General features: G+C 41.6%; 1 protein-coding gene across 5 annotated transcripts in view; it reads left to right on the top strand.

Annotated features, from left to right (window-relative positions):
* Window positions 1-11,105, top strand: part of rasa2 (RAS p21 protein activator 2) — a 40,353-nt gene extending 29,248 nt beyond the window's left edge. For 3 of the 5 annotated variants that reach the window (XM_080772625.1, XM_080772622.1, XM_080772626.1), the window contains 6 exons: window positions 1,296-1,378; window positions 2,139-2,347; window positions 2,648-2,811; window positions 3,597-3,777; window positions 5,486-9,405; window positions 9,448-11,105. In XM_080772625.1, coding sequence (XP_080628751.1) covers window positions 1,296-1,378; window positions 2,139-2,347; window positions 2,648-2,811; window positions 3,597-3,777; window positions 5,486-5,516 — 668 coding nt within the window. In that variant the 3' untranslated portion in view covers window positions 5,517-9,405; window positions 9,448-11,105. Of the gene's footprint in view, window positions 1-1,295; window positions 1,379-2,138; window positions 2,348-2,647; window positions 2,812-3,596; window positions 3,778-5,485 lie in introns of all 5 variants that reach the window. The other 2 variants (XM_080772624.1, XM_080772623.1) reach the window with 2 other exon arrangements.
* Window positions 11,106-11,916: the final 811 nt, after the last annotated feature.

Genomic DNA, 11,916 nt, shown 5'->3' with positions numbered 1-11,916 from the left:
GTGGCACAAACTTGCTGCCACTTCTCAAAAATGAAATGATACAAAACATACTGTAAGTCTGTAACTGTACTTTAACTGCTGTCAGTGCAGTGCTTTAACTTTTTTGTGCAAAATCAACAAATAAATGCTTTTTGAAACGGGCTTAGGCATGCACAGGTACATTTGTGCAAGATGAATCTCATCTCATCTCTCTCTCTCTCACACACACACACACACACACACCGACCGACAGTCAACTGACTCAAGGAGCTCCGTAACAAAACAATTTAAATAGGCCTGCCGCCTACTGCAGGCATTACTACACTAAACAATGTTGGATTCGTACAGTGCAGAATGCAGATAAGCCTATGTTCTTATTATAATTGTGAGTTTGTTTTTTAACATGCGCGAGAGCCGATCTACAAGCTCACAACGCGTTGCACTGCGAGTAGAAAGAACTTTACCGTGGCAAAGTTTGCAAATGGTATGAGACATGTCAAGCCCTTTCTTATTGCCCACGCCCGCGCCGGATTCACGGTAAAACCCAAAGTATTTCCAAACTCTTGCTTTCAAAGACTGCGGAGGCGGTTGTATTTCTTTTCCCTCTTCCATTTTTAAGCAACACGAGAGAACAACAACACAGCGCACGCTATTGCGGAAACAGAAATGGTGCTTTGCTTACTACGGCGGCCGAGAAGGGGAAATAAATAAATCGATTCTTAGAAAATGAGAATCGATTCTGAATCGGACGGCATTAGAATCGCGATTCTAACTCTAATCGTTTTTTTTTGACAGGCCTAATAACGAGCTCCATCCATAATTTCAAGCACATGTCCTTTCCCTGCTGAGCAAGTACCAAAGTTGATTTCTGGAGTGTTCATGACATAAAAACAGGATTGTTCTTCTCCGTGCTGAGGATTCACAGGCTTAGATAGTAATTGTTTAAGGAAAAACAAACCTGTATATAGGTTTAAAAACGCCATTGAAATGTACAGTTTATTTTGTCTGATAATTACGTCATAAAAGATGTATATATACATTGGTAGCCATGTTGGAAGCCCCTCACTTCACACAGGTGTGATTTTTATTTATTTTTATTACATGCTGAAACGATTATTAATTAAAATGAAGGCATTTAGCAGACACTCTTATCCAGAATGACTTTAATGAGTGCAAGGTTGGAGTAAGCACCATGAGGCATAGAATATGTAAATGTCTGCTACCGCATGCTTACAATTCCTGGTGTTGCCAAAAACACATGACATTCTTATGTCACTGCTAGGGCCTCAACATTTGTTCTTTTTTGTTCTCTGTAGGAAAAGTGGCCCTTTGCACTATTGATGTGAAGAATATTCGTGCAGTGGAGAAGCTGGATGAAAGTGCCTTTAACCGCAAAAATGTAAGTTGGAAGCGTTTTTTATCAGCTTGCAGAGCTGATGATCAATGATCAGACTTTCTAGTCTAGTGTGGTCTAGCAGTCAACGTGGTCTAGTAGCCATGTAATGGCGAGATTGGTGAGATTGGCTGGCCTCTAAGCCAATGGGAGACTAGCCCCATGCGGCCAATGGGATATTTCTCGCAGAAGCCCTTGGTGGCAGATTTCACCCTTCTGCCACGGCCAATGGCCCCACGGCTAGGGATGCTCCGATCAGGTTTTTTGGGACCGATCACTGGTAGTTTTTCCTCATGATCGGCCGATACCGATAGGTCCGATACCGGTCTTGTGCGTAAGAGACAAATTAGAACATTTCCAAAGTTACCTGCCCACCACTGAAGAGTATAGGGCTTTGAATCCAATGTTGTGCATCTGGCTTTTCCAAGCGTCTACAATGGGCTCTATGCACACAGAGTAACTCTAACCTACTTCCTAGGTGTTACCGATGATACTAATGAAGGCTCTGTTCCATTTAGTGTGGAGTGCTTCTCAAACTTTTTTAATTTCAAGGACCCCCATAACTCTGAGAGTGTACACATGGTACGAAATGGACCCATAAAGGTCCATTTGGCTCAAGTACACTTGGAAGTTTGGTCCATTTGGCAGGAGGACTTGCTACGTTCTCACCCTTGTCTTTGAGTAACGTCGCCTTAGACATTTCCAAGTGAAAAAACGGTATACTGTGTGGTCATTAAGTTTTCTCTGTGTGTGTGCATTGGGTTAGATGTTCCAGGTGGAACACACAGAGAAGCCGCTGTACGTGCAGGCGGGGAACTGTGTGGAGGCCAGCGAGTGGATGGACGCCCTGAGCCAGGTCAGCCGCTGTAACGAGGGACGCCTCGCCTCCTTCCACCCCTCCATCTACTCGGCCGGAGCCTGGCACTGCTGCAGGAGCCTGAGTGACAGCGCTCCAGGCTGCAAGGAATGCACAATGTGAGTCCTTTGCCCCCTGACACCAAATGCACAAAGATACATGTTGGCAAATATAGGGCGAACACATCATTATAATCAGTCATCAGCCACAATCCATATTGTCCTCCGTTGGATGACGGATGCTGTCTCAGCCAAAAGAGCAGATCTACAAGCTATATACAGCTATAGATAAGCTACAGTACAATATAAGCTATAGTGTATATATACGGTATCGTGACTACGGAGGTCGTGCTAGTATTTTAAACTGCTGGTCAGAATGTCCGGCATGATTTCAGTTTACAGTTCACATCATGTTTTCAGGATTTTTTTTCTGTGGTTTGTAAATCCGCCAAGAAGAGTTGAAGAGTATTTTTGTTTGAGCAGATCACCAGCCAACCTGCAGCTGGACATAGACTGTGACCGTGAAACCGAGAGAATCTTCTCCCTGCTCACCTCAAACGATACCAAGCTCCAGAAGATGGAAGGTCAGTTAAAATTGTCATGGTTATTTGTTATCAAAGACACAACAAAGGGAATCTACCCGTGCATGCGTGTGTGTCCAACTCATGCGGTGGATACCAGTGTGAGTCAGATCATGTGATGATCTGACATAAGTTTTTCACCCTTTTAGACCATATACATAGTCATCATATGGACATACTTAACACCTTAATTGCACGGACCACTCCACTCTAAAGGCGATCGACAACAACGAGACGTAAGAATAAATCTATCGTGACTAGCGACTGGACAGCGGAGGGCCGTCTAACACAGGATGGTTTTTTTTATAATTAGACGGGATGATTTAGATCGCGAGTTATTAATGTTTTAAGATTTCCGTTGTCGTCGGCTAAACAGGGGAGGGAGTTTTTCGATGACGTCTGACTCTTGCGCAACATCGAGGATTGCACAACAGGCGCTCCTAGGCTGTGGAGCGATGCGATCCGTTTTCATATTAATAAACTTCGTCTTTTGGATCAAACTTTGTCTTGGGCGTTGGGCGTTACTAATAGAAAGGACAACGAACTTCGTCCTAGGCGATAGGGGTAACACAGTCAGTGCCGGATGCCTTCAAAATAGAAGCTCTGGGGTGCCGGTAAAGACATGGCCGCTTTTACTCTGAAAGTAGTAATGGAACATTATACCTCCCAGTTTTGGGGGGAAATGCAAGGCGGGGCTTTTCAGAGTAAAATCTGCCTCATCCGCTGGGCACTATAGCGCCTTCAGAAAGATTCCGGGGCATGAAAAGTGTATTTTCCCTGTCCCTCAGATGCCTGTGCCAGCATAGCGGTGTACCAAGGCCCCCAGGGGGACCAGGACGACTATTCCAAGTTCACCATCCAGGACCCAAAGGAGACCTTCCGCACCCTGAAGCTGCTCCGCAACGTCATGGAGGAGCTGCAGGCTCAGCACGACCTCAGGAGTGACCCCACCGCGCAGTATGGCAGCGTGTGAGTCAAAGATGCATTGTGCCTGGAGATGTATGGCAGCGTGTGAGTCAAAGATGCATTGTGCTTGGAGATGTATGGCAGCGTGTGAGTCAAAGATGCATTGAGCTTGGAGATGCATGGCAGCGTGTGAGTCAAAGATGCATTGTGCTTGGAGATGCATGGCAGCGTGTGAGTCAAAGATGCATTGTGCTTGGAGATGCATGGCAGCGTGTGAGTCAAAGATGCATTGAGCTTGGAGATGTATGGCAGCGTGTGAGTCAAAGATGCATTGTGCTTGGAGATGCATGGCAGCGTGTGAGTCAAAGATGCATTGTGCTTGGAGATGTATGGCAGCGTGTGAGTCAAAGATGCATTCTGCTTGGAGATGCACCATATTGAAATTATGACCCATATTCCATTATTTGCAGACAGGGTCATATAGGCTGATACCGATTCTATTACATTATTACAAAGAATATTTAAATTGAGCTCATTGATGAATTTAATGATTTTGTTTTGCTGATGAAAGTACCGGTAGATGGTAAGCTATTCCTTGGGTAAATCCCTGTGTCGTATATATACAGTATTGGTATCTATATTGGCGCAATGTTGCTGTTAAATAGTCTATAAAACCAACGCATTTCACTTGAATAATGTTGATAAAACCGCATCGAAATCAACAGTGCAGAGCAAACCTTTGGGCCTTGTGCGTGTGCGTGTGCACTGAACGCACATACGGAGAGAGACGGAGTAATTTCATGGAAATCAAGATTTAACTTCCTGTCTCGCTATAGCGCACGTAGGCTATACGCTATCACAAACATTTCGCCCCGGGGTGTGAAAGCCACACCCCGGGGAAAGCCAATACTCCTGTAGTGTGAAATGCATAACGATCTGATGACTCGCCGACAACTTTAAAACTCCTACAGTCTGTAGGGGCACACACACTTCTTTATTGGTGTGTGCAAAGAAAGAAGTGTCCACGACTGCTACGACCTCAGATCAGATTAGACAGAATGACACAATTTTTAGGACGCAACATCTAAAATGATTAGTTAGATTTACTAAAACGATTTGGACATGCATGCTTTCTAACCAGGAAACCAGAAGAATCTGCCATTGCAAAAATAATTGCCATTGGCTCCTTGGCAGATTTGGTCTTGCACCACTCGGTTGTGATTGGATTTCACTCCCTCCGAGGTAGCGAGGGACCAATCAGGAACTAGTAGACTGTTGCCTCTCGCAATTTACAAATGCTTCCGTCATACAGTCTGGAGCAACGGAAGCTCTATCATGAGTAATCAATAAAGCGGAAGTGGAGCCTCCACACTTCCGTTTCGTCTTTACAGTCACACAAATTCATCCTAATATAAATGGAAATCATATATAGCTTTGAACGGAAATGGCAGCATCCTTACTCAGATTTCGGGAGGTGTAGTTCCAGACTCTATACAGCATTCAGGATGTGTAGTTCCAGACTATACAGCATTTGAAGAATGTGGTATGGTTGTCTAACTATTCGGAACCAACATGCAAATATGGGCCAGGTTTTTTTATTATCTACCCCTTGGGAAATGCAGGTTTCACACAGAGATTCCAGAATAATATCTACACAGTGATATTGGTCTGGCTGTGCTGGCTACCCCACAGCATTGGGTCACAATACAACCGTCATCATTCCAGCACACATGAAGATAACTGAGCCATGTTTGTTGTTCCTGTGTTGCAGGCACAATCCCATAGTGGGGAAAACATCCTAATAATAAGCAGTGCAGGCAGGCTCGGCCTGAGACAGTCACACCAGCAAGGGGCGCAGTACGCTGCCATCCTACATCGGACGGTACGGTCAGGTGTCACCCAGAAGAGAACACGTCCTTCGGGTCCAAGAGAACGAAGCGTGACCGCCCCCCTGAATGGGGCTTGAGAAGGAAGCTGTGCTTCTTGCTTTGTGCGGTGTCTGTCACCCTGTCTGCTCGACCCCGTGTGCATAGACACACACCAGATCCCACGTTAGAGATGCAGGACATTTTGTCTTTTATGTCCATTTCTTTTTCTTTTTTTGCACAGTTTCGATCGCATCTTCTTTTTTGTTGTTTTTCTACAGTTGAAGAAGAATCTAGTTTGTCAGTGTGTGAATAGGCTGCTAAAAAAACACTTCTATTCACTCATCTTTGTATCATCGACCATCATGATGCTTTCACAATCTTAAGATTTTCTATTTTAAGGTACATCACTTCCTTACAGTAGTTCTTGATAATCATTATTCGTTCTTTTAAAGGGAATGTTTTTTTTTTTTTAATTGTTTCTTGTAATTCCTGAACAAAATAATAGTTTTTCCTCACACGGTTGAATAGACAAAAAAAAACAATCTGCCTTACTTTGTTGATGGATGTTTTTTTGTTTGTTTTTTTACTTTTTTGTTTTTCCACATCAAGTGGTGGGGGAATAATGCAGAAGCACTTTAAATATTTGGATCAATCCAGATGGAAACATTTAGATACATGGATATCGGCATTGGCCATAATATTGATCAGTTGCATGATCTTGTGTACGTTCTTGTTTCTTTACTGTACGATATAACATAGCTTGTTGATTTTTAATAGCTATTTTTCCTATGCCAAAGACAATTTTGTGGGTTTACCTTGGATAACAAAAAGGAATATTAATGTATTTTGAATACAGACAGAGGTTTAAAAAAATGGGAAAAATATTATATATTTTGTTCTTGTGTACATTTTTGGGTACGTATCCTTTATATTGAATAGAGACCATTGGATTGGACCCGGTTCTTCTCTCAGTTGTGTGGACACACCCTTTGCATTTAATTGTGGTCTGTAATTGGATGTGAAAATGATTGTGGTATCGGTACAGCTTCCATCACACATGTTTAGAGGTCACCGATTATTACACGTCAAAACCCACCTCAAAGTGTGTGTGTGTGTGTGTGTGTGTGTGTGTGAGAGAGATATTAGGCCTGTCAAAGTGCAAAACGATATTATACTATATCTGATTGACCTTTATACCACTGGTATAAAAGATGGGTTTCTCATAGGATAAACTGCCGATCACCGAGTCATTTTGAGTGAAAATCACCCGCCCGTCCGATCGATTGGCGCACCTCTAATCCTGTTGACTTTGGTTATCTGCATACCGTCGCTGTCTATTCATTGGTTATCTGCATACCGTCGCTGTCTATTCATTAGTTATCTGCATACCGTCGCTGTCTATTCATTGGTTATCTGCATACCGTCGCTGTCTATTCATCGGCTATAGTTGATGTGACTAATGAATTGACACAGGAAGCTTTGACGGTCAGTCTACCACATATCGGGTTGTCTTATCCAGGACTCTTAAGCCCATTCCCAACAATCATTGCCCCTGAACTAGCACACGCCATTGATTGCACCCTGAACCTTTTTGTACGACAGCACTCCAAAGCTACTCGATAAAAGTAAAACTCCTGCGGTAGTTACTCCTGTTGTCACTTCAAACACCTGTTTTAAAATGCTCTTTTGCTGAAGTTTAAAAGTTTTTAACTTTCTGTTTCTTTCTGGCATAACTTGGTATACTTCTGGCATACTTGGAGCAGCTACATGTATTGTTGCGTCTTTGCATCGTCGCTTGCATTGACGATGAATGGTAGACTGCATCTCTGCGTCTGCCCGTGTGAAGGCAACGTGTGTTTTCTATCATAAACACGACCAAACACATCTAGCCAGTGCTGCAAATAGAAGCCATACGTTTAAAGTCCAACCATTCCTATGGCTTCTATGCATTGTTCATGTACGGCAGTGGTTTTTCCAACCTCCTTCATATCAAGGTCCATTATGTATTCGTCATTTGAGCCACGGACCACCATTTGATGAGATTTAACCTCTCAGACCCAAAACGTTGAACATTTTGTCGTCGTTGGAAGACATTTTGTCCACAATTCCATGCTGTATTGATGTGGTACCATAGGAGAAAGGACACGCAAAGTCGCAAACGTTGATCAAAATAACAATTCTTCTACATTCTCTAATTGTGTAGCCTTCTTGTAAGTTAAGTAATGCAGATGTTTAACAATAATTTAACTCTTGAGAGCGTGAAATGAAACCAAATGGACCTGTAAGGGTTTCATCTGGTGTAATTGTATACTCTGAAGAGTCAATTTGGTTACCAACTCTCCATTTAGCTGGGATCACCTGGATCCCCCTGATGGTCTACTGGTGGTCCCCGGACCACTGGTTGAGAACCACTGTTGTATGGCAATCCAGTCTAAAAGTCAAATTGTATGACCCAACAGATGAACAATCACATTAATTTAATCATGGTTTTGTGTCTATAGGACTTAAACTGTAGATGTAAACGATGACAAGTCATACTCTTAATCAATGTTATCAAAACTGCCCATTTGAACAATGCCTAGAAACTTGAATTTAGAATAACAAGAGGGGCACATGTAATGCTGATAGTACAGGGTTAACCATGTTATGTTTTGGTTTTTTAAGTGTGGAAATATTTGTTGTCAGTCAAGCTTTGTCTTTGGTCCACCATATATTTCTAACATGCATGTCCTACATATTTAACAGTATATTTTTCAGGAATATGTTTTTATGTGTTTTTGTTTTTGTTTTCTTTTTTTTTAACACTGTGATTTAATGACTTTCTTTCTGTCAATTTATTAACGGTACCACATTCTTGTCTTCAGTGCTACTTTGAAGCTGGCTGCTTTTTCTCATTATCCAAGGGAAGTTACCTTTACATGCGTCGATATGTGGTAATGCGTACTGCACAATGTCTTGATAGTTGATGCAGTGTTACTGATGTGAATCCTGTCTCTGTCCCACAAACCTGGCGTCACCAGGCTTTCCACCTCGGAGGAAAGCCTGGTCTGTGTTACTAAATTCTTGTCCAGTCGGGAGTGGTTGATATTGTTACGTCATGTAGTAGTCATTGTTTAATAGTCATCAGGCCGGAACCCTCAATCTGGAACTTCCTTTCCCTCAAAGAATAATGCCTTTCCATTTCCCAATAAAAGCGTGACTCGTTCTCCCGTAGCCAACAATGAGAATAGAATTTCCCCATGGGATAACAAAGGTATACAGACGCTAAATACTAGTCTCTGGAAAGTACACTTCACATTCATATTTTAGAAATCGGCTAAACTATGCCGTATCAAGGCTTTTATTAGGAAGGTTTTGTTCTTCCGGTTTGAGGGAAAGGAAGTTCCAGATTGAGGGTTCCGGCCTGATGACTACAACATGACGTAACGATATGATCCGCTCCGGACCGGATCATAAACCTGAAAAGGAAACCTGCCCAGGCTACTGTCCCACTGGAAGCTGGTCGGCAGTGATCATATTTACATGCAGGCTGCAACTAACCGGCTTAATTAGACTGCCTATAATCACATCAAATGTAGATTCTCGCCTCAATCGGTTGGTTGGTTTGACAAAATGCAGTATATGCAAGCTTAAATGCCTATACCTTTTCTTCTTTTTTTTTCGACCAGTTTTACCGACACCAGGCTGGTTGCTTTAAATTTGGTTACAGGTAGCAATTCATTACCTGTATTATTGACTCTTATTCATTTAGATAATACTTTGTTGCACGCCAGTGTCTCACACCAAAAATATCCAGTAGGGGGAGGTGTGTGTGTGTGTGTGTGTGTGTGTGTGTGTGTGCGTGTTACAGATAATAATAATGCAGCTGGTAATTAATTGATTTAATCAATTTGGGCATGTTTGAAAATGTATGAACATTTTTCAACATTGATGATGCAAAAATAATTGTGATTACCGGTATCTACAGCACATTGTGAGCTTGTAGATTGGTTATTTCTGGTGTGAGACACGATGTGTACAAATCAGGCTTGAATTCTGTTGTACGGCTTGCATGTAAAGGTCATCACTAGTTTCGCTAAGGGCTATTAGCCTTGTGGTTCATATTAATGGTAATATTATTAATTTCCGTATGAAGGTAAATGTCGGGTGAATTCAGTCCTTTAAGGCATTTATAGTTTCTATCTATTTTTCGATCGTAAGGATTCTTTTTTCATCCACCTCACTTTTTTTTTTTTTTTTAACTGTTTAGATTTTATATCACATGATTTAAAACAAGATATGGATGGGGTGAAATATGCAGTGGCCTTTTTATACAGTAACATCTCTTGTCGAAAGCTTCCTTGAATTGATATTTCTCTCTCGGCATGCCATGCATCCAGCTTGTCCAAAATGTTTTTTTTTACTCATCAAGTCATAGGATGGTTAATGTTATTCATGAGGGAGACTATTTGTACAAAAAGAAAAACATCGTTGTTCTTAAGCTTAAATTGTGGCTGGCCAGGTTTAATGTTCTGAAGTTTCCTTCAAGGCACTTATAGCCTCAGAAATGTGAATGAGGTGGTATCAAAAGATTACTCCCTTTCCCCCAAATTAGACGTCTTTTAAGGCAGTGGTTTCCAACCCTTTTCATATCGAGGCCCATTATTTATTCGACATTTGAGCCACGGACCACCGTTTGATGAGATTTAGCCTCTCGGACCCAAAACTTACATTTTGTCCACACTTCCATGCTGTATTGATGTTGTACAATTTAAGAGATAACAGGTTGATCAAAACAATTACTTTCTCTAATTGTGTTAGTCTTCTTGTAAATTACGTAATGCAGATGTTTAACAATGTAAAGTCTTGAGAGTGTGGAAATAAACCTAATGGACGCGTAGGGGTCCATTAGGTTTCATTTCAAGAGTTAACCCATTCTGAACGGGAACCCGTTTTGGTGTTAGCATCATGTCATGCTTTAGCTATTGAAAAATAGCAGATCTACGAGCTTGTAGGTCTGCTATTTTTTGAAAAATCGAAGAACGACTGACATTTTTAGAATCTGATCTCAGGTCAGAATGGGTTCATCAGACCAGTGTGTGTCCAGTGGAAACCTCGTATAAATCTGATCTCAGGTCAGAATGGGTTCAAGATCTAAATTTGGTTACCAACTCTTCATTTAGCTGGGGACCGACAGGAACCCCGGCAAGGACCACTATTGGTCCCTGGACCACTGTTTGAAAACCACTGTTTTAAGGAACATCAAATTGTTGTCAAATGTTGCCAAATAATATATTTCCTGAATTTTCCAACCAATGTCCAACTGTGTGGCACTCTTAAGTCAGGTTTGGCAAGATTGTTTTGTCAGTTTTAAAACACTGTCTCTACTCTCTAACAAGCTTGAGAACAAGGTATGTGTTTAAATTGTTTTTAATTTGTTTTTGTTATTTAAAACATTAAATATTTTATAATTAATCTTCTCTGCATTTTCTTTTTTTTATTTGTCCATTGGAATTATTTACAATAAACTGGCAATGCTCTTCAGCTTTTGGGGATTTTCTGGATATGTGGTGGAAAGTATTATAATTTTCTGTGTACTACATGTAGTCATTTTGGTAGAACTGACATGGATGAAGGATTCAGACCATGTGGTAAGAGTTTGACGGAATACATCCTTCATTCCTTCCAGGCTTGGAACAATTAGTGTAGTTGTCCCAAAACTAAATCAGCACAGTGTGTGACTCCTCACAATCTGGTCCCAAAACCACTCAGAATTTCAGGGCTGGGACATCCCAATAAAAATATAGCACAACACCGGTGTGAATGCACGTCATCACGCGTACAATCTCTGGTCGTTTGGAGATTCAGAGCTGCTTTCTAAAGGAGAATCCTCGAGAATCCTCTCTGTTTAAGGCAGTGGTTCCCAAACTTTTTCATTCAAGGACCCCCAAATTGCCACTAATCTGCCCACGGACCCCCATTTGAAAAGATATGCCAGGGATCCCAATAAGATTTTTACGGCTCTAGCAGTGATTTTCAACCCGTTTAATTTCAAGGAACCCCAGTTTGACATGCATTAGTCTACGGACCCCCATTTAATAGCATTTCTATCTCTGGGACCCCCAATTTATATTGTAAAATCATTGCTAATTTAACTCTGAGAGTGTACAAATGGAACAACATGGACCCATTAGGGTCCATTTGGTTCCATTTATACATTATCTGAGTGGTCCATGTTGTTCCATTTATACATTATCTGAGTTACAGACCCATAAGGTTCCATTTGGTTACAAACTATCATTTAGCTGGGGACCCCCTGGAACTGATGATTCACATGAAGAGTTTATCTGGGTGA

The sequence above is a fragment of the Protomyctophum bolini genome (assembly GCF_963924005.1).
Source record: "Protomyctophum bolini genome assembly, chromosome: 9".
NCBI lineage: Eukaryota > Metazoa > Chordata > Actinopteri > Myctophiformes > Myctophidae > Protomyctophum > Protomyctophum bolini.
This window is presented reverse-complemented; position numbering and strand designations above follow the sequence as displayed.